General features: G+C 43.2%; 1 protein-coding gene across 1 annotated transcript in view; it reads right to left on the bottom strand.

Moving 5' to 3' along the window:
* Window positions 1-1,713: 1,713 nt before the first annotated feature.
* The window catches only part of TBCK (TBC1 domain containing kinase), a 127,489-nt gene continuing 106,093 nt past the window's right edge, over window positions 1,714-23,109 (bottom strand). The window contains exons 24-25 of the mRNA XM_066631766.1: window positions 17,985-18,144; window positions 1,714-2,362 (exon numbers count right to left, since the gene is read on the bottom strand). Of these exons, the coding sequence (XP_066487863.1) occupies window positions 2,252-2,362; window positions 17,985-18,144 (271 nt within the window). The 3' untranslated portion in view covers window positions 1,714-2,251. The remainder of the gene's footprint in view (window positions 2,363-17,984; window positions 18,145-23,109) is intronic.

A 23,109-nucleotide genomic window follows, 5' to 3' on the forward strand; every position in this document is an offset into this window, starting at 1 on the left:
GCAAGTTTCTGATTTTAGAGGTAGGCTGCCTCTAATTCCTAGGTGCAGGGGAGGGCACCAGGACGCGGATTGTGTCTGTTGCCTTGTGTGCTCCCTGAAGCATTTGGTGGGTCACTGTGAGATATAGGAAGCTGGACTAGATGGGCCTTTGGCCTGATCCAGCAGGGCTCTTCTTATGTTCTAAGAGATTTTCTTGAAAAGGGCGGAAAAAGTCAGTCCTATTATGACAACAAAACACTCAGACGTTTCATCATATTGAAACAAGTTCATCATACTGAAAAGCATGGAGGTTAACAGAACCAGTGAGCTGTAACTCTCCCCTTCCACCCAGTTAGAAACATGTGTTGCTGGGCTCCTTATCTATAATTCTCTACAACTGACTGAACAGGAATAATTCAGGAACAACTTTTAAGCTTCCAAAAATGTTATTTTGATTACATTCGAAATTATGATACAAAAAGACTCTTGTCAGGTCACACTCTTAATTCAAAACTGCATGGATAATCTCTCTGCATATTATAGAGATAAGAGGGAAAACTTTAAACTTTCCTATTACACTTGGCAACTCAGGGCCCAATCCTAGGCAGTGCGTGCTGGTGCTAGCCCAACACCAGCAGGCACTAAGCTAGCGCCGTTGGATTGCTGGTACGCCGCTGCTCAGTGGTCGTCCAAACCACTGGGCAGTGGAGAGGTAGGTGGGGCATAGGGGGAGGCGGGGGCTAGGGGAGGCAGGCGTTGGGCAGGGAAGAGGTGTGTTGGGGGAAGGAGCAGGACAGGAGGGAGGGCTGCCGTAGAATCAAATAGCCCTATTGTGGGGCTACTTCCCTTACCCGGGAGAAGGGGACAAAGGTCTTTCTCCCCGGTGGCTCATGCAATTTTTTTTAATGAGACCAAAATAATTTCCATACTTCTTGTGTCTAACCTCCTTCCTCAAGTGATCAGTGATAGCTTTTTATAACACCAATGGGAAAAATACAAAATCACATACAAAATACCACCTTAGGGCAGTGGTATTCAAACTGGGGTGTCGCGACGCCCTATCCTGTGGGTCCTGGCCTCTGACCCCTTAAGGGCAGCCAGGAGACAAGGGGAAGGCAGCGGTTCGATCCTGCGGCTTGCCCAAGCCTCCTGCAGCCTCCCGGGGGTGCGGGGAACCCTGCGCAACCTTCGGCAGGGATCCCCTGGTCAGGAAAACTGAAAGCGGAGCGATTGTGCCCCGCTCCGCAAAACTGGAAGCGAAGCACAATCGCTCCGCTTTCCCTTCTGACAGGGCTGTGTGTGGGGAGCCCTGTGCGAGCGCCTGCAGGGCTCCCCAGGTCAGGGAAAGGGAGAGTGGGGCGCTTTAGTGGAAGCAGAGCAGATCGCTCCACTCTGCCTTTCCCTGACCTGGGGCGCTCTGCAGGCGCTCGCGCAGGGCTCCCTGCACATAGGGACGGCTGCTGCAGGGACTGGTGAGTGCATTCCAGTCCCTGCACCCCCTGAGCAACACGATCCTGGGGATCGCGTCGCTGCCTTTCCCCTGCCCCTGCTGCCTCCCCCTGCCCCCGCAAAGACTTACTGTGGATTTCAAACTCCTGGAGAGTTTGAAAACTGCAGCCTTAGGGGAAGAAGCCTTTTCTTTCAAAAATTCAAAATTTCAAGACGTGTCACATTAAACTTTGTGGACAGAATTGAGTCTTCTCCATTACAACTGATGCAATCACACAAATTTAATAAGAGACCCACAAACAGATTTCTTTTAATGAAATGGTGTATTTGGAAGGATTAAACAATTTTGAAGCAGACTTCCAGATCTCTCTCTCTCTCACACACACACACACCTTATGACCAGAAACAGATGAGTAAATACAATTCAGTTATTTGAAGGACTTTGATATTTCTTGCATCTGCATGACTGAAATGTTATTTTCAATGCCTGCTCTCTGACTTATTCTGAAATTAGTCATGTAATTTCATGATAATACTTGACAGCAGATGTACAGACTGAATTCTATTGCTGCATGGCTGATGCTCAGTTAGGTGGTTTACAGTCTTGATGCAGTGAAGCGATAATCTAAAGCTTCATGTTTTATTCCAGTAAAACTTAAACAAGATGCCAAAGCATTAAAAAAACAAAAACATTAAATGCAAAATCTCTGCACTGAGACACCCGATAATCCTTGTTGCATTCATAGTGCAAGTGTTGTAATGCCCTTAGAGTTGTTTGATAGAGACATTTCAAGCTTCTGCTTCACAGAGATTTCACAGTGGCTCATATCTGTGGAGAAGGAACTGTCAGCAAACCAGTTGGCTTGATTTTGTTTATGCCGCCATCCAAAATGCACACCCTTGGATATTTGATTTTCACCAGATGAGCTGCAAACTGAATAAAAAGACCCCGGGTCAGAATGGTGTACAGCATTCCAATATATACATAAACAGTATGTGCTTTCATTTTCTTTAATTCAGCATATCCATTTACTATATGACCACATTCCCATACGAAACAAATACTTTATCATTTCAAGGCAATTTGATTACACCTGCCTGTTGCCATAATACCATACAGATGCCTATAAGTCCATGTCACAGACAAGTTGAGTGCAGGCTTTGAGAAAAAAAAAAATCATGGAATTTTCTATGACCCTCAGATAAGTCTGGGTTTAAAAAAACAACAACAAAAACTTAGGGGGGATCTGACTATAGTTTTGTCTGGTTTTATCCAAGACCAGATCCTGAAAAATGACCTACCAGTAATTGTTACCTAAGAACTGTACAATCTCTAATTTATTACAAATATAGGAAAAGATCACAAAATGCATTTTTATTTTTTAAATTCTGGCCTTCACAGCCATTTTGTAAACACTATCAGAGCAAGTGCACTGTAAACAACATATCAGTAGGACAGTGGTTCCCAGCCCCGGGTACACATATCCCAAGGGACACTCAACAGGACCTTTAGGGGCACTTGAAAAAGAATGCAATAATGGCAGAAAAAGGCAGGTAGTGCTCCAGAATGTCTTGCAGGACCAGCAAGGTAGGAAGGGAGGTAGCTAGCTGGCTGTGAATGCACCACCAATAGCTAGTTTTTGGTCATTCGTTTATATATGAATCAGTGATTGAAAACCAGCACAGTAAAAAAGCTGAAACATAATACAGAAAGTGATCAGTCACCAAGAATTTCTCAGGACACTTCTGGTGCCAAACAGTGCAAAGGCAGAGTCTTATGTTCTTCAAACAGATGAAAAGAGAAAGTACTATGATGAATACATGAAGTGTGGGTTTTCATATAGAGGAGATGAGGGCTTATATTATTCAAATTAATTACATCTAGCTAATATGAGGGGTATAATTTATGGAAATGGGCTGCCAAGGGCTATGCAAGTGAAAAAGGTTTGTAAACACTGCAGGAGAAGCATTAAAATCCTTTTTTAAGGTGCCTGGTGTGTTGCCAGAGGCTCTACATATAACATACAACTTCTAACACATGACTGGGAGTGTGCACTTCAATTCACAGCAGAGAGACAAGCAACAAGGAATGACTGTGAGCAAGTGCAGTTGCACAAAGTTGCAACCCTATTTACTCAGAAGTAAACCCATTGCTTTCCATGGGTGTTATTCTTAGGTAAAGCTGCACTGAATTGTAGCCTGGAACTTTATTTCAAATGGAAATGAGGATTCCATACTGGTGTTTTAAAAAAAAGGACCTCTGCAGAGCATTTGCAAAATGGAATGAGGCTGCTAAAAGAGAACTTTTGGGTCTGCTAAAGGGTCTGCTAAAGAGAACAAAGCTTGCTTGATTTCAATGGAAGCCTTGCTTTTTTCTCAGGAAGGGAATAAAAGGTTAACTTTGGTTGCAGCTTTGCCCTGGAGGTGTTGCCTAGCAGATTAACAGACCTCTAATTATCTCTGCATTGCTTCTCCCAGTGCTGCAAGTTCCTTGGAAAGCCCTGGCCTTGCAGATAAGGCAAAGTGGTGTTCTAAGGTTGATTTATTGGCAGAAATTTCTCATCCTATAGGCAAGAATCTATGGTAAATACTACACAGAGGGCTACACTAGATGGATGTCAAATGAGTCATCTTTCAATTTTCAAGTGAAAAAAAATCAAGAACAAAATAGCAGCCACCTTGCTTCTCAGTTTGCCCTGGAAAGGAAGCCATCCATGCCCTCTCCTGGGGCAAATAGCAACTTCAAGAGCCCAATATGAATCAAGACCACAGAGGAAAGGATTAACCCTTCCCCCAGTCTTGATTCAGGCCCCTGTCACTATGATTTTTTTTCAAAGTGAAAAAGAGACAATAATCATTTAACAGCACATCTAGCTAGACCCTGACAGAAGTAGATACTAAAGTCCTTTATATATACTGCTCAGGACTGTAGTGCTGCTCTTGTCCTTCCACTCACACAGGCGAAGCATGAATCCTACAAACATCAAGTCAATCCAGTTAGTCGAGAGTCAGTTCCCTTGATTCTGCTGTCACTGACTTCCTCTGCTTACAGAAAAATATAGAAGCTTGCTGGTGCTGGCATTTGCTGATTATAAAAGGCAATATTACAAAATGAGTATGACCGATCAGCTATTCATGTCAAATTGCTGCCTGAACCCAACCCTCAGTTCTGCCACCTCCCCAGTTCCACTGGCCATCTCCCTACTCCCACATGACCCACTTACCCACATGCACACTATATTGCACGCACACTCAGAGCATGCACCATTGATGACATTGCTACATGATTTAACCACTGCGTTAAAGCAGCCAAATTTTCAGCAATTCACAAATATATTTCCTATCTGTTTTATACCAATATTGAGCCAACGTCAATCCACTTCTCACATGAGACACTAAAATGTTTTGGCATATTCATGTGGGCAGGTTTTGTTGACTGTATTCATGTGGGCAACTACTCTTTGTTCAAACGTACAATCTTCTCCCCTTGAAAGCTTAGAGCACTTTACAAACATCTGAAAACTATTCCCTCTGTATCCATCACACACTCCTGTTTGTTATAGACAGACATGCAGGCCTGAACAAAAATCAAAGCCAGTCGCCTTTCCTGACCATGCAACCCACAGCATGTTTATCCTCCTCCAACCAATTAGCATTTTATCAGGGTTAATGTCTATAAAACAGCTATTGCATGGAAATGGCTCTGTCTTGCTCCCTGTGGTGCTTCTTTCCAGGCAACACACCCTTAGGATTGCAGTGGTTGTATCTCTACAAACCTTAAAAGGAGGAAGCAGCCTTTCCCCTATCTATGTGGAGAGCCACTGCACAACAGCTTGTTATGTTGAGAAAACTGCCACAAGGAGCAACTTAAAATCACTTCTACATGGCAGCCATTTCATATGCAGTGTCCCCCAGGTGAAGACTTTCTGGCCCTTTTGGAATTACCACTTTTTTCCCCTGCAGCAACTGTAATGTGCAGTGCTGCCCTGAAGACACATTTGTCTTGCAAGTAAGTTACTCTCCAGGAAGTGTGTGACAGTTCACTGAAAATGTTACCAGAGTGGCAAAGCAGGAGTGCTATATGTTAGAGATAATTAGACTGAAACTAATGTAGTGAATATTACAATGCCCTTACATAACTCTGTTGTGCAGCCACAAAGGAAAGAGCTTTGGGTCTCTCCAGAAAAAGGGCGACTGGAGAAGTATGGCTGAAATTTGCAAAGTTACACTGTGTGATGATAAAATAGATAGAAAGACATATGTCAAGATTTTTTTAGTTGCACTCGCCAGAAAAAAATGACAAATTCACAGTGCAATCCTAAATATTCATTGAGACGGAGCAGGCAGTGCCAGCCCAGCCTGTGTGTTCCTACTGGTGCCACATCGTGTCCCATCACCAAACAGCACAGGTAACGTTGCACTGGGCTGCATGAGGGCTGGGTGAGGGTGGCAGCAGGGCATAATGGAGCTCAATAGGGGGTGTTTTTGGGTGGGGGAAGGCAGAATGAGTGGAGGAGGGGGCAGTGCACACCAAATACAAACCTCCTTCCCAGGTCAGGCAACCCTGCAAAGAACTTCCTGGATTTGCTCCAGTGACATAGCTGGTGCAGATCTGAGAAGCTCCATAGACGTGGCTGGGGTTTTACCTGGGGTAAAGGGAAATATATCCGCTTACCCCAAGGAGACCTCCAGCCACCTCCTGAGCTGCACTGGATGCAGCACAGGCCATGTGGCCTGGCTGCTCTAAAGCAGTTTAGGATTGTGCTACCAATTATTTATACTTAAATTACCTTGAATTATAGAGCAAATAATTTGATGTTTTTCTGAAATAAGTTAAATAATGTGGTCCAAGTAATTTTAAATGTTGTATGATCTTTATCTGAACAACATGACTGCTTTCTCTGTCAAAAATAAAAAAAAATTTAATGGCAGTGCTTATGCTGCATAATAAACTATTTGCTCCAAATGTACTTTTAGATATATCTGCATTATTTATTGCTCACTTACTGTAAGTCAAACGAAGCTAAAAAATTCCCTCCCAATCTTTTCATGCAAGACTTGAGTTGGGTGTGGCCCTTTAATGTATGATCTATGTGCATTTAATACCTGTATGTACAGGGGCACAACTGATCACAGATACTGAAAATTCTGTCATTGCTGTTAAACACACTGTTTTAAGGCAGATGAAAATCAAGTGATCTTGGCATCTCTTTCTCTCTGCATTCAAAATGGTGTCAATCAGTGCAAATGGAATGAAGGATGACTCTGTCTCTAACCAGGGAGAGGGGAAAACGCCAGTGACAAGATTGTTCTTTGACAGCAAGAAAAATGCGACCACACAGACAAGGCAAAAATATGGCATTGCAAAAATACAGCCCTTCTCCTCCACCCCTTCGGTGAATACTCTGGTTCATGCTCTGGTCATCTATTGCTAACTGGGCAAGAGGCACTTTTTCAAGTGGGTGCTCCTCTTTTTAGCAGGGGAAGAGTAACCGGCCCACCTCACCCCAGCAGTGTCTTTTCTAGTGGATGTCTGCTGGTGTTCTTTTGGATTGTGAGCCCTTTTGTGACAGGGAGCCATTGGTTATTTGATTTTTCTCTGTAAACCACTTTATGAATTTTTAGGGTGCAATCCTAACCCCTTATGTCAGTGCTTTTCAGCACTGGCATAGCGGTGCCAAAGGGACGTGTGCTGCATCCTGCAGTTGGGTGTCACTCAAGGAGGCCTCCTCAAAGTAAGGGAATGTTTGTTCCCTTACCTCAGAGCTGCATGGCCCTTATGTCAGTGCTAGAAAGCACTGACATAAGGGGTTAGGATTGTGCCCTTAGTTGAAAAGCACTATATAAATACTGTTAATAAATAATAGTTTACTGTAATTAATTTTTGTACACACACAGACACACAGTGCACTGCAGGAAAGGTGGCCCCAAGCAGCGGTATGGCTTTGAAGAGAGTACAGAATTTCAGAGATCTATTAATAATCTTCATGCGAAATACTAAACTACCTTTCTGCTCCACATTTTAGCAAACATTTTATGACACCACTTTTAGTTTCCATTTATCCAACAGGCCAACTGTGTGGCTTGCAGACCTGCTTCTTTCTCAGAGCTGATAAATCTTGCATTACACTGTGCTTTGGCAATGCTCGACTAATTGTGATGTAGTAAAATGAGGCTTTCAGTTAAACTTTGACAAATGACCCCTTTAAACCTCCTGATGGGCTAAGGGGGAGTATTACTATAACTTTGCTGGGAGCCCCATAGCAACCAGACTGGACAGGATCTGTGACAACACCTAAAACATCAGTAGGAAGAGGGAGAACAGCAGAGTAGTGCATTTGCAAGCTGGGTGGTCTGACGAGTGAAGGGATAGACGCCAAGTGTCTAAATAACTGTGACAGAATAGGAAATGTGACATGGAAGAAAAAGTATGAGGTTTTGAGGAAACAAAGGAGAAAACCAATGAGCGTGTGCACACATTCTTGTTACAAGTGAGAATGATTGACGTACTATGGAAATGGGAAGAACTGCCCACCAGTAAAAATGAAAAGCAATTAACCAGAAAAATAACCAAATTAGACTTGACATAGGCTCTATCAAACTCCTTGTCTAACACCACTAAATATACAGTTGGCCTGCATCTTATGTAAAGTTTACATTCCACTGTAGGAGTATAAAACCAAAATTGCGTGCAGGCATCCTGTGTTATCTGCAGGGGTTCCTGGAACCCCCACAGATGCAGAAACCTGTGGATAATGAAATTAGCTGGTCTCTTTAACTCTCTTGAGGTGAGGGGAGCTGTGCTCCCATTGTCTTCGTAGGGTGTTCTGAGGCCTGTGCATTCCATGCATAGCAGAGCTCCCATTGACTCCGGAGGGTCCATGTTGGACCAGACCTGTGGGTTTGGGACTTGCGGATAATCAAATGTGTGGGGCCCTAATCCACAGGTAACAAGGACCCACTGTTTAGCCAAAACTTCCTTGAATCCAATGAATATGTACAGCTTCCTTAAGAACTAAAAGCACAGAATAAGAAACAGGTGGGAACTAGGAAGACTAAGGGAATAGCAGCTTTGTCCTCCCATTTCAGGCTTGCTCCAGAGCATAAACAGAGGAAGAACAGCAGGCAGAATTACCTGTTGTTTTTCCTCTTTTTTGGGGTGGGGGCAATAGCATATATTTGAATTTGTGCAAGTCAGTCGCATAAGATTCAGGTCCACTATGTATTTATTTGGGGCCACATATACTAAATTCTTTACATAACTATCTCCTCCACATAGGATCTCATCTGCATCCTATTTGGTGCAGAGCGTAAACACAGTGAACCACGAATGTGTACTGGTCAGAGGCTATGTCATGCGAGGCCTCTGTCATACAAGGCCTCGTACATACAATTCCTTCATGGGTGCAATGTCTCCTCTGTTTTGTACATTCTTGCAAATAAAATATCACTGAAGTAAATAAATTTTCTCTGCTCACCCATCATGTGCAGTTGTGGTCAGCATTATTATCTAATAACTAACCACTTGGCAAATTTGAAAGCAATAAAAAAGCAGTATCCAAAACTAAAAACAAGAACTGAGATAAGAAATTTTCCAGCACATTTGATTTTTCATTGTAGAAGAATACAAAACTTACAATGATTCTTTAAAAACAAACCCAAAAAAGAGAGGTGAAAGGGTTATTTCTGGTATGCATATTGCTGGAGGGAAAGAGGGGAATAATCATTCCAAATATTTACAAGGACTTTTAGACCTCTTTCTCAGAGTGCAGGCTTGTATAATTATCATGAAGTTAAATTATAAAATGGAAGAAAAAGTGATGAGGCAAAATAAAGTCTCCCCAACCTCCCCCTCCCCAAATTCAATGAATAAAACATCATGAAAACCCCTATTTGAATAAAACAAAATATGGCCAAAGATAACTATATGGTTTTCTTTTTTAGAAGCCAGGACAGAAACTGCTCTGTATATAAACTTCTGTTTTTTAAATCACCTTCTATTTATTCTTTTGCCAATGCCTGAATTCTGTCATAAATAACACACTTGAGAAAGTCAAGCTTCTGTTTTGTATTTTCTGATGCCAACTACTGAACTTGCATGTTTAAAGTTTCTCACTAGTGAAATCCTTTTTTGGGGGCATTTTCTACCCCTATGCAATCAAATAATAACACAATGTTGACTAGAACATATATTTGATATAAAAGTGGTTCTCTCCTTTTCTGTTAACACTTAACAACAGTTCTCTTAACACTGACAAGTGATGTGAACCAGATAACAAAAAGTGATTTATAAAAATGCTCTTAAGGCAAGCATTTAAAAGAAACTGCACTTAAAGTGGATTTGTAGACAAACTGAGAAGGAACAGGTCTGTCAATGGCTACCAACCTTGATAGCTAAATGTGCAGAGGTAGCATTTCTCTTAATGCCAAAAGTTCAGAAGACAAACAAAACACAGGTAGGACAGCTGTCTTCATACTGGGCTTGTGCACTCCCCCTGGAAGCAGATAATGAAAACAGGACACTAGAGTAGACAGACCCTTGACTTGATCTGGCAGGGTTCTGTCCATGTTCTAGGTTTATCACTAGAGCTCTAGAGAGGCATTCTGAAATTATGCCACTTCACGATGTTAAAACAGCCAAATATCGCATGAGATATCTGTAGATGACTGGCAAAATTTATTTATATACCATCTTTCTCATCCTCAGATTTCTTTTCAGATATACTCAGGAAGGTTTACATAGGCAGGCTTCTCCTAGACCGATAAGGGTCTTTACAATATATAACTTTTCTGTCTCTAGATGTTTCCTTCAAGGTGAAGTCTTTCTTTCTTTCTTAGCTTCTTAGCTTTCTTAGCTTCCAAACTGCCAGAATTATACAGATGTAATACTTCACCTCCATTTAAAAAGTTAACTCAGGGTCTCAATATAATCTAATGTTACAGAATTAAAATTCTATCTATTTAGCACTGAGGAAATGTTTATCAGGAAAAAGAAATCAAATATAAAACTTTCCTGAATATTGATGCTAATATGCCAGTCAGTGGCATAGCTGGTCAATATGCTGCCACAGTACATACCAGCCGCTTCGCCACCTCCTCCGACCCTGCCCCCTCTTTCCTATCCAGAAGTAATTGAGGTGTTGTAATGACGTCACCACAATTACTTTGGGACTAGCCGCAGAGGCACCTCCTGCCCGCTGCCTGCACAGCAGTCATTTGTGCAGTGCAGTCAGCTGTGCCACAGGAATGACTGCTGCAGAGGTGGCGGGCAGGTCTTCCTGCCCACTGTCCCCTCACCACAATTCTGGGTGCAGCTGGCCTCACTCCCAGCGGCTGCACTGGGGGAATGACTGCTGCAGGGGCGGTGGGCATGAGGACCTGCCCATCACCTCCGCAGCAGTCATTTGGCGCAGTCACATTGACTGTGCTGAGAATTGTTTTGGGAGCAGTGGGCAAGAGTACCTGTCACCCCCCCCCCCCGAGGAGAACTGAAGTGCCTCCCGGTACCATGTGGTACCTACCATACAGCACTATGCAGCTACACCACTGATGCCAGTTCATCATTCTGAGAGAGCTGTAAAACCTCCCACTCATTCTTCGCCCTTGCTTTTCAAGAAAGAGTCAAAAGCCAACAGAAACCTGTACCCTGGCAGTCCAATGCTTTCACAATGGACTTGATAAAAATGGGCTGTAACAGTCAAAAATAAGACTGATCCTACTGGCCCAGCTGCCACACACCTAGAATCAAATAGAAGTTGTATAGGCAGTTCTTTTCACTCCAGCTATTTTCTCTTGCTATGAGGGTGAGAATTTGATCTTAATAACTAGTGGCTCTTTGATTGCATATTTGGGAGTGGCAGGAAAATCTAGGTTGGGTGCTATCTGGGTAGTGCCACAGAATCCTGCTGGCCCTTCAACCTCAAATTAATGAGGAAGATGGCGGGATTGGGCAACTGCACAGTAGCTCAAGTGTGATTACTTGCAAGTGTGTGATGAAAGAGTGTGTGTGTGACAGAAGAGGTGGAGAAAAAGAAGAATGGGAAGGAGTATATCTACATATATTAAAAAACCAAATTCCTAACTTTTTATGACTCTCCCTTTGTTAAGGTCCAATTAATCTAAAGAGCCATAAACTGATAATTGTAGTACACTTAAAGCAACACAGGGCCCAATCCAAACCAGGCCTTGGGCCAGCACATGTCCTTTGTGCTGTCCTAAGTGGGGTTAGGCTGGCACATGGATATGCGTCAGCCTCCCCATGCTGACGTGGGCCCTGGGAGGCAGGTAGGTTGCGTTGGCTGAGCTCAGCCAATGCAAGGGCCAGGGGGTGTGGGGAGGTGGCAGGGAGGAGGTATTTTGGGGTGGGGGAGGGCTTTCCCGGGGGCGGGTGGACAGAGAGCGGGAGGCTGAGCCAGAATCTGGCAGTTATGCCGGATCCTAACCCAATTCCTGGGCAGCCCGGGGCAGTCCCAGACTGCTTGGATTTGTGCTACCGCTTGGGGTGGCGCAGATCCAAGTGGTCCCATTGGGGCTGCTGTGGCTTTACCTAGGATATGGGGAAGCGATTCCCCTTGCCCCGGGCTGAGCTGCTTGCAGCCCCAGTCCTGCCTTGGATGCAGCATAGGCCCACTGGCCTAGCTGCTCCAGGGCAGGTTTGGATTGCGCCCACAAGCACATACGGGTATGGCTATAGCAAGTTCATTAAAAAAAAAATTTCCCTCCTGAATATACCCATCTTTTCCAATATAGTCTGCAACTCTGGTTTTATGATATACTCATGTACTAGAAGTTAAAATGCTATGTTTACAAGTCAACTGTCAACCTTCACATGTCTCAATAAATGATTTGCCAAATATGTTTATGTCAGACCTCAGAGAGCAGTAAAACTCCACATCTTTCATCTATGTTCGTACATTAAACACATCATGTTCTCAAAACTGTATATAACAGAGATTCCACTAAGAGAAAAAACGGTTCAGCTATAAATGGACTAAAGACAAATCTTCATACTTAATTTCTCATGCTCACAGACAAGTATACAGAAGGGAATAATGGAGTGGGGAGAGGTTAGCCTGGTAAAAATGCATAGCTGGTGATGTACTTTTGAAGGTACCTTTTTTATACATCATGCTTTTGGCCTTGACCTGCCAGGGACCATTGTTTTAAACGAGTTATTGCAGTAATTCTGTGCAAGGAACAATGGCCAGAGATTATCTCAGTGCAAAAAATTCAGCATGAGGTTGACTAATCACTCGCTTTCTTATCACCATATATAAAGCCCAATAGCTAGAATTCACAGTATTAGCTGTGTGACTTTCTTTTGGGCTAATTATCCAATTGTTGTGCCAGCATCCATGCTCTGTTGGTGTGCCATCTGAATAGGACTGGGCCATAAGTCCAGGTCAGCAATTTTCAATGTTTTTTGTCTCACAGTACATTGACAAGACGCTAAAAATGTCAAGGCACGCCATCGGTTTTCTTTGACAATTAACAAGGTACACCATGCTGCTGGTGGGGGCTTACATTCCCCAATGGCCTTACTAATGATCTTCTCCAAAACTCTTGTGGCACACCTGCAGACCATTCTCAGCACACCAATGTACCACGGCACACGAACTGAAAATAGCTGGTCTAGGTTCTGGCTGTTTTGCACTGATTCCACATAGCCTGATGTATTCTTATGCCCACTTACCACAAATAGTATAGCCATGCCCCCACTGCTCTTGCAAATGACTGTTTATTAAACAATGTCAAATGTAAAGATCCCCTGATAAATCACAAAATACTCAAACCATTTCTAAAATCTGACTTGGAGCAGTATCACTCCTGAAGTATCCAGGCAATGACTGAGATTAGTAGTATGGAACACAGTATAGTAAAAATGTATTTTTTTGTTCACTCAACATCAAGGAAACATTCCTTACATACTCAACTGGGAAGGAATGTACACTTTTCACTTCATAATTTCAAGTATAACTGACAGGTACAAGAGTCCAAGCACATAAGAAGTTTAAAGATCCCATTAATCTGCACTGATGGAAAATACGATAAGAGATAAGGATACCATGGTCAGCATATGTCAAGAGAGAATATTTCTAAGGGTGCAATCCTAACCCCTTATGTCAGTGCTTTCCAGCACTGACATAAGGGCAATTCAGCTCTGAGGTAAGGAAACAAACATTCCCTTACTTTGAGGAGGCCTCCATGAGTGACACTCAACTGCAGGATACTGCGCATCCCATTGGTACCGCTATGCCAGTGCTGGAAAGCACTGACATAAGGGGTTAGGATTGCGCTCGAAGTTAACTACTTTAAATTTAACCACACTTACTGTGCAATGAACCTTTCAAAGTGCAAGAATTCAAATCATCAGCAAAGAGTCTCACTAGAACAAAATGCAGCATGTACCCTAAGGAAGTTAGGGCACAATCCAGGAGGCTTGCCCTGTATCCAGCACAGGACTGTGGCCAGCAGCGGCTTAGCCAGAGGCAAGAGGAAACATTTCCTCTTACCCCTGGGTAGGGGCTGCTGGTGCCTATGGGTCTCCTTGGACGTGCGCCACCTCCTGAGGTGGCACAAGTCTGAGGAAAATGGAGCGGATTCAAGCCAGGAATGGGGGTTGGGATCTGGCATAACTGCTGGATTCTAGCCCCGCCTCCTGCACCCCGCCAGCCTGCCCCCGGGGACGCCCATCGCCCTCCCTCCCCCCGCCAGGAATGTCTCCCTCTCTCCTCCTCCCTACCCCCCACGCCTACCTTTCGTCCTTGCGTTGGCTCATCCGAGCCAACGCAAGGAGCTAGGGGCAAGCTGGCGCAGAGGCTTCTGTCAGCCTCCGCAGGCCGGTGCTTCTCGGAGTGCTGGCCTGGCTTCCTTCCGAGGAGGTGCAAATGTGCTTTATGGTGCATTTGCAACCCTCCCAGGCCGACCCAAGGAACTTTGGCCGGCATAGGGCGCAGTTTGGACTGCTGAAATCAGTGAGACATTAAAAGTCCCATTACTTTCAATGGGAAGTAGGAATCTTAACTTTCTTCAAAAAACAAACTTATGTGCTGGTAAAAGTTAGTGTATATAATGCTATATCCCAATAATGAGGAAGAAAGGTTCATGGCACCTTGCCCAAACAAAAGTAAAATGATCATAATCAGGAGAAGATGACATTTTTATTTACATAGCTTCCCCCCACCCCCAAATACCTCCCACTCCTTCTCACCACCTGGCACTTAAGCAATAACATACTTGTAGAGTTTACACTGATACAATCACAAAAATATTTAAAACATTTTTTTAAAAGAAAAAAAGGAATGAAAACAAAGATACATAAAAGAGAATACAACACTGGATCCCTAGAAGCACCAACATAACAAGATTTTCAGGTGATTTTAAAAAGATGAGAAAGGAAAAACAAAAGGGACTAACTTCACTTGGTACCTGTCCGACAATGTACAAAATTCCTACTGACTTATGAAGCAATGGTGAATCCTGAAACAGGAGGTAACGTTTAAGAATGAGAATCTAGTAGATAACCAATATGACTGGGAAGTAAGCAAATTTGTATCAGAGGTAAATTCTTGAAAAGTGAGAGAGAGGGGACATCAGCGCATTGGGGGGGCTCTTCTAGCCTTAAGTTTCTTAGGGCCCAATCCTATTCAACTTTTCTGCACTGATGTAGACACAACGAAGCCCTGAAGTAAGGGAACAAATGTTCCCCTACCTTGATGAGCTCTCCATGACTGCCCCTTCCCATTACAGAATGCAGCACACATCCCGTTGGCACAGCTACATCAGCAATGGAAATGTGCACAGGATTAGGCCCTAGGTTCCTTTTAGTAACTAACTAAAAAAAGCTGCACATCAGAGTTGCTGGTATTGCATCTCAATGAATTAGCCTGTGCAAGAACATGCCTATAAATACTGTATCTTTGTTCAGGTCAACAGATGAAACTTTGTATCAAAAAGGTCCAGAAAGTTCTGCCCAGAATTCATTTTTCAGTTTAACAGTATGAAATTATTTACTATTATAAGCTGAGTGTGTCCAAATTGCTTATTTTCTAATAAGAACCTTGCTTTGCAGGGTGCTAAATTTTCACCTGAAGGACTGACGGCCTTCAAAGGATGACAGCCAACTGAAGACCTACAACTGGCACTGCAGGTCCTGTGGCCTGGCTCAACTTTAAGGCAAATTTGGCAGGGGAACTTCCAGGGATAGGACCTTTCTGGCACAGGTGGCAGAGGCACTGCACCCTTGAAATTCTCTCACTGAGATTTGCCAAGCCCCACCTTTCCTATTTTTAACGCGCTCTTAAAAGTTTTTAATTAACTGCTTTTAGATTTTGTTTTTTTAGATCTGCATCCTGGTGATTTTATCATGCTTGCCGTTACTGTAACTGATACTATGTTTTGAAGTGTTTCATAGTTCTGAAATGTGTCAGTTCCCATATGATGACTTTGTTCTAAAAGTCGGTGTATAAATACTCAAAATAAAATAAAAATTGGGGCAAAACTAGATGTTCATAGGAGAGATTGAAGACAGTCTCCTGATGGCTGACTTAAAATGAAAAACAGCTAAAGTAGGTCACAATCAAGGCAGGAGGATGGCAGGGGGAGAGGGTCCTTAACCCCTTTTTCCAATCCCTCCCTCCCATGGGTGAAAAAACAACTTGAGGGTTGGACAATTTTTTAGCAGATACAGTGGTTTGAGGTGAACAATTATACCAGACCTGTCACCTGCTGCACCCTCCATTCCCAATCTTAGCCTCCCATGTCAGCTTTTCACTACAACATTAAAAAAGTTACACATATCCACTGCGTGATGCCTCTTTTGGCCACAAACTTGGTAATTCAAATGACTCTTCACTGAAAACATATTGCTGCACTTTTTTCTCTGCATGGTGAACCAAGCAATTTTTTTTAGTTAGTTCCATGAATTGTTCCCGCACAGAAGGGTCAGCATGTACATTTGGAAACATGTCAGTTTCATAAGGGAGATACTTGTTTAGGCTAAGAATGGGTCATGCTGAGGGGAGAGTTGAACTCCATCCCTGACCTTATGCTCTGTAAGTAGCCCACAGAATCGCATGCAAAATCATCAATGGCTTTTCGTTTGGAGATTACTGCCCATCTCTCTTGTGGCCAGCTTCTGCCACACGCTACCAAGAATTGTGACACTGTGGTATAATAAAATGCAAGAGGAATTTTTAAAGTGTTCCAGATTACAAAACAACAACTTTTATAGGCCAAAGTAAATTAATGTGATAATGATCAAAAGTATATAATCATCTGACTGTTATATAATCTGACTGTTTTATAATCACTGACTGTTATAAAAACACAGTAGGGTAAGAAGTTCATTTAAGCTTAATAATCACCCTTCTGCCTTGAGCTTCCAAAGCTCTGTCCAAGAAAAAACATTTTCCCAGAGTAAGAGAGAAAATAATAGCTAATCATGACAGTCAACAGATTAATAATGTTATACCAGGCTTTCTATTCATATTAAAAGAAAAGATTGTGTTTGTTCTGTAAAAAGGACAATTCTGTCATTTCAGTAAATGTGTGATTTTATAATTCAGTTTATTTTGGACCCTATTTTTGTGATGGAGAGTTTGGGGGTGTTGTACTAGTTCTGGGTAACATGGGGAAAAATAAGGTGGCTCTCAGTAAGTGAGCATCAGGAGGAGATCTCATATGCCTTTTATATTTTAAAAAAGACTCTTTATTATAAAGCCTGTACAAGCCATGATGAAAGCTTTGGGAACAGCAAAGACAGAGCTGATATAAATGATAAGTGACATAAAGTGATATCGAATGACAGTATCTATGGCAGATTGTGGGTGCAATCCTGACTGCTCCTTGGGCTGGCCCAAGAAGGTCGCAAATGTGCCAAAAAGCACCTGCCTCAAGAGTTGGCTAGGCTGGCACAGGAACATGCACCTGCCTGCAGAGGCTGAATCCAGCCCCTGTGCCAACTTGGGCAGGCAGGCTTGCGTTGGCTGAGCTTGGCTGACACAAAGGTCTGGGTAGGGTGGGGAGGAGGCAGGAGGAAGATGTTCCGGGGCAGAGGGAGGGAGGGTGGGTGAACAGGGAGTGGGAGGTAGGTCTGGGCTCTGTGATGCTGTTTACATTATCAGCATACTATCACCATCATGAAGAATGTATATTGGCTTTGGAGACTGTAGTGGTGGTTCCCAAACTTTTTAGTTCTGGGACCAACTTTTAAAGCAGTGGTTCCCAAACCTTTTAGCTCCAGGACCAACGTTTTAAAATGATACTCCAGGGGGGCAGAGTTGACACTCAGTGAAGTAGCACGGAACCTTGGAGGGCTCCAGGGGGGGAACTGCTAAATAGATGTGTTTTCCAAGGACCTCAACAATGAGGTACTCTTCATTGCCAAGTAGAAGGAACGAAGGCTGAGAGCTTGAACGGGGCAATCTCTTTCTCCCCACCTTCCATTTCAACTTCAGTTGCATTTTCTTCTGAAAATAATGTGCCAGCTACTGCACTACTTAACTGTTGTTGCTCATAAAAGTTTTTTATCCTGGGTAACACAGGGTAACACTTACCGATGCCGCATTCTTTGCCACACGTCCTACAACCACAACAACTCTCCCTTTAAAACTCTGAAGTGTGGCTGTTGCAGGACACTGGATTAACTCTCCTTCTGCAGTGAATGCTGATCCAAATGGGATGTTGATGCTACCAGATATGTGCCCTCGATTAAAACTGGGCAAGAAGATAATCAGTTAAGGGAAAAACAAGCTCTGAATATACTTGCACAAGCTATACAGAATTAGACAGAATTTTCCAATGCGTCTACAATGCCAGCTAGGACAAAGTTATGGGCAAGTGGAGATGAAATATAGCCTGCCCCTAAGTACGGCTCTTGGACCCCGCAACACACTATTGTGCACTTTAGCCCCTCTCTCCCAAACTAAGACACTGGTAAGGGGGTCTTTAACTACATCCTTCCAAATGGGAAAAGCAACAAAGGCTCTGTCAGAATTCTTCCTGCTCACTCCATTGCAAGTCAAAGACAAAATGTCAAGTAGTAAACAGTTCAGAAGCCTAAAAGAAGACTAAAGTGTTTACCCTGAAGGGGTAAAAAGAGCCCTATGGCTGCATCTCATTTCATATGGGAGCAAGCTAGTGGGCAACATCAGTGTTGTTGACTCACCAACCTTTAACCAACTGACAATATTGCCCCTGATAAAAATTGGTTGCTGCACAGAGTTCTAAAAACAGTCTCTCAGGCTTCTGTCACCTCCAAAATCACTTTCTGAAATGTAGGACTGCATCAAGTATTGCAACCATCTAGATATAAAGTCAGTTCTCTTTATATGCAAATTAGTTGCATGTGAATTCACTAATCTGTAAGGGGCACAATTGCTACCATCTCTCTGTTCTCATCTGCTATGCAAAGTCCTTCAGGAGACTGCAGGGATCTTCAGAATGGCACCTGTGACCTTCCGCCAGCCATTTTAAAGGGCTCTGCATTGGTGGTTGGCACCATTCTGAAGGTCCCTGCAGCATTCAGAGATATTTTGGCACTTCCTGCTGCATTCTGTTGGCTTCCTGTGGGTCTCTGTTGGATTTTTCTGATGGCAGGGAAGGTACCTCTCCCCCTCATGGTATTCCTTGAACCTAAACCCATTGATCCCATAGGATCAAACATTTGTTACCTCGAATTTGCTATCTACTAGGGTTTCCAGGAACCTAACCCTAATGGATAACAAGCTGACTGTATAAACAAACTGCAATAAGGATCTCAAATGAAGAGATCTTGATGTGTTAGGGAATGCAGCCAAAGGGCCACACACAAAGGGGAGTAGCATTTACTGGTTAGTGCACCTGCACCCATCCCGCCTTCCATGTTCTTTGTTCAGCAACTGATGGGGAAAACTGAAAACTCTACTTCTCCATTCTGCTGTTTTTCAATAAAACATTCTCTGTTTGCATAGCAAAGGAATAAAAAGATAGTTTCCTGTCCCAAAGGGGCACACAATAAACAAAACACTAAGAAAATAACAACAAGCAGACAAAGTTGGGGTAATAGGCACCACTGCCTGCTAAATGTGAGGGAACAGTGCCTCTTTGCCCAGATAGTAGAAACGGAAAAGGTATTGTTTACATTCATGCAAACATCATGGATATGACTGCACAAAATACGCCTTGTCTCAACACATTTCTAGGTGTGATTTGTGGTGTTAAAAACACAAACTACATTTTCATCAAGCTCACAAACATCTGCTTTGGGAGCAATAGTGTAAGAAAATCCAGACAAATTTCTAGTTGCTGAAGTTGCTGCAAAGCAAGACAGATGCCAGGAACTATCAGGAATTGCCTTAGACAGGCTCAGAGTTAATCTAAGATTAATACTAGCACGAAGTCCTTTTAAAATAATTAGCTTGAACAGTTCCATTTGGACGGCTGTCAAAATCACACTGTGGGAAGTTTCAGGGCAAAGTTTCTTATAGATTAACAAGAAAGGTGGAGGGGTTGCCCTGGGGTCAGCTGAGGGCAGCCCTGGAGCCTCAGTTGCTAGGCGAGCGTGGGTGGGCCCAGCAAGCTGGGCTCAGGCGGGAAGGGCGCCAAATTTAGATCTAGATGTGGCTGCTCTGCTCTAAAGCAGGCAGCCATGTGCGAGCCTCCATGCAGGCAGTAGCCTGCTGTAGGAACCGGTGAGGCAGGAAGCAGCAGGCAAGATAGTCTGCTGAAACTGGGAGAGGCGGCGAAGGGGGGAAAGTAGTAAGAAAAGGTCCTTGCCTGAGTTCTCCAATGGGGGTTCAGCAGAGCTGAACTGACTTCATCCTGCTTGGTGAAAAGGCTAGGCCAGTCTGGGGAGTCCAGGCAGCCCCTCCCCTCAAGAGGAACAAAAGACTCTGGCCTGCCTACCTGAGAGGGAGGAGCTACCCACTTATTAGGACTAAGACGGACATGGAGATCCCACTGGAGAACTGAACCATCTCACTAATTATCATAGTTCATTAATGTCTAATTGGAAGCTATAATTCTCTCTTGTGTTGCATGAAGTATAGGGCAATAAATAAATGGCTTCATTTCAAAATGGCATAATTGTAAAAAAAATGGCATAATTAAAAAAAAGGAAAGTCCCTTATGATCACAGTACAAATGATTTAACCTTAGAAAGGACAAATGCACTTACTTCTAGTTAAATTACATGCACTATCCACTGTTTTAAAAGTCTTTTGCATTTTTTTCTAACTTTAAATGATAATCTTGACTATTTCAGGGCTGAGATGATTACAAAAGCCTAAAGATTTTATTCTAGGCAGTTAAAGGACCACAAAAGAATTTAGCCGAGGTCTTCATTAAAGGAATGGAACACTGCAAATATTTTTGTGACATGCTTAGTGAAATGAATCTTAGACAAAACTGCTGCCTTTCTATTGCAAACACAGATATTAGACATTACCTTAGACATTACCTTTTTACCAGAAGGGCCAGAACTACATTATCTTTTGATCACAAAGCATCTCCTTATAAACTGCCTTGAAAAAAAAAGACCATGAGAGCTTGTGCTCACAACATGCTTCAGATTGTATTTCAGTACCTCTTTTGCTTCCAAGTGCAGTTTTACATGGAAACTGCGATTAAATAAAACACCTGTTGCTAAATCCTGTGAAATGTGCATGTTTTCCATCAAATAGTGCCAAATATGGGTATACTAATACCATCCACCTTTTCTTCCCCTCAACAGCTTTGAGGGGCCATGGGCAAGGACATGGAAAACAACTAAGTAAGAAATTAACAGTCAGAGAAAAAAGCAATAACCAGCATGACTACAGCTTGATCACACAACTGAGTGACAGCAGCTCAGTTCAAATGGTTTGGCCACCAGAAATGTGCTCCCTGCTCATATGCTCAAATCATGTTTTCCAGTTGTAGTGTGGAGGCAAACTATGGTTAGTGTCAGGTATAGTTCGACCAATTTATCATAAACTACCGTTCCCACAGATCTGGAAGTGCAGGAGAATCCAAGTGTGTTCTATGCTTGTGATGCAATTGCCCACTTGGAATCCTGACAACAGGGCAGACTACAGATCTAAGGAAATGAAACTTGTAGAGTTTGTCCCTACTGGAAAAGATTACTCTCTGTAGTATTGCCTTGGATCTACTAAAATCCAGCTTTAGTCCACCAAATCTCATGATGATGCGCTTTATAAGCTTTATAAGCTTCCTTTGCCTTGAAATAGCAACATTAAATTATGACCAAGAGGGACTAACACTGGCATAAATTATGACAAACTGCTCACATTTTTGGGTTTTTGTTCTACTCCAGGGAAAAGTGAAGGAAAAAAAGTCTCTGTTAAGAATGAATCATGCTTAAAAATTAAACAATTTCAGGAGGAAAAGTCTCAAAAGACTGAACAAGGAATAACCAAATGATTTAGATACTGAAGCCTGTGGTTGATTGGAAACCTCAACCGATTCATGAAATTAATAAACATACAGGAGAAATATCACCTCTGGTTTAGTTAGACAGCATAACATGTTGAGGGTTTGGCATATTTTCAAGCCCTGACAGTTCTGTTTTGCTTATATAAAGTTGAGACTTAGAACAGTCTCCCTGTTCTATCAAATGATCTTAAATATAGTGTGAAATACTAAACAGAGAAGGTAAAAATTAAACACAGTGTCTCCTTAGACAAAGCCAGAAAGAGAGGAGTTAATACAACATGTACCTAGGAGAAAAGTCTACTAGAAAAACATTTAAGCATTTTAGGGAGCAATCCAAACCTGTGCTGGAACAGGCAAGCCAGGAGGCTTGCGCTGCATTGAAGGCAGGTTTGTGGGCAGCAGCGGCTCAGCCAGAGGCAAGGGGAAACTCTTCCCCTTACTCCTGGGTAAGGGGCTACTGGCCCCAATGGGTCTCCTTGGACCTGTGCCACCTCTGGAGGAAGCGCAAGTCTGAGGAGAGCGGAGCGGCTTGAAGATCTCATAAGAACATAAGAACAGCCCCACTGGATCAGGCCATAGGCCCATCTAGACCAGCTTCCTGTATCTCACAGCGGCCCACCAAATGCCCCAGGGAGCACACCAGATAACAAGAGACCTCATCCTGGTGCCCTCCCCTACATCTGGCATTCTGACTTAACCCATTTCTAAAATCAGGAGGTTGCGCATACACATCATGGCTTGTACCCCATAATGGATTTTTCCTCCAGAAACTCGTCCAATCCCCTTTTAAAGGTGTCTAGGCTAGACGCCAGCACCACATCCTGTGGCAAGGAGTTCCACAGACTGACCACACGCTGAGTAAAGAAATATTTTCTTTTGTCTGTCCTAACCCGCCCAACACTCAATTTGAGTGGATGTCCCCTGGTTCTGGTATTATGTGAGAGTGTAAAGAGCATCTCCCCATCCACTCTGTCCATTCCCTGCATAATTTTGTATGTCTCAATCATGTCCCCCCTCAAGCGTCTCTTTTCTAGGCTGAAGAGGCCCAAACGCCGTAGCCTTTCCTCATAAGGAAGGTGCCCCAGCCCCGTAATCATCTTAGTTGCTCTCTTTTGCACCTTTTCCATTTCCACTATGTCTTTTTTGAGATGCGGCGACCAGAACTGGACACAATACTCCAGGTGTGGCCTTACCATAGATTTGTACAACGGCATTATAATACTAGCCGTTTTGTTCTCAATACCCTTCCTAATGATCCCAAGCATAGAA

This window comes from Tiliqua scincoides, chromosome 6 (assembly GCF_035046505.1).
Source record: "Tiliqua scincoides isolate rTilSci1 chromosome 6, rTilSci1.hap2, whole genome shotgun sequence".
In the NCBI taxonomy this organism is placed as follows: domain Eukaryota; kingdom Metazoa; phylum Chordata; class Lepidosauria; order Squamata; family Scincidae; genus Tiliqua; species Tiliqua scincoides.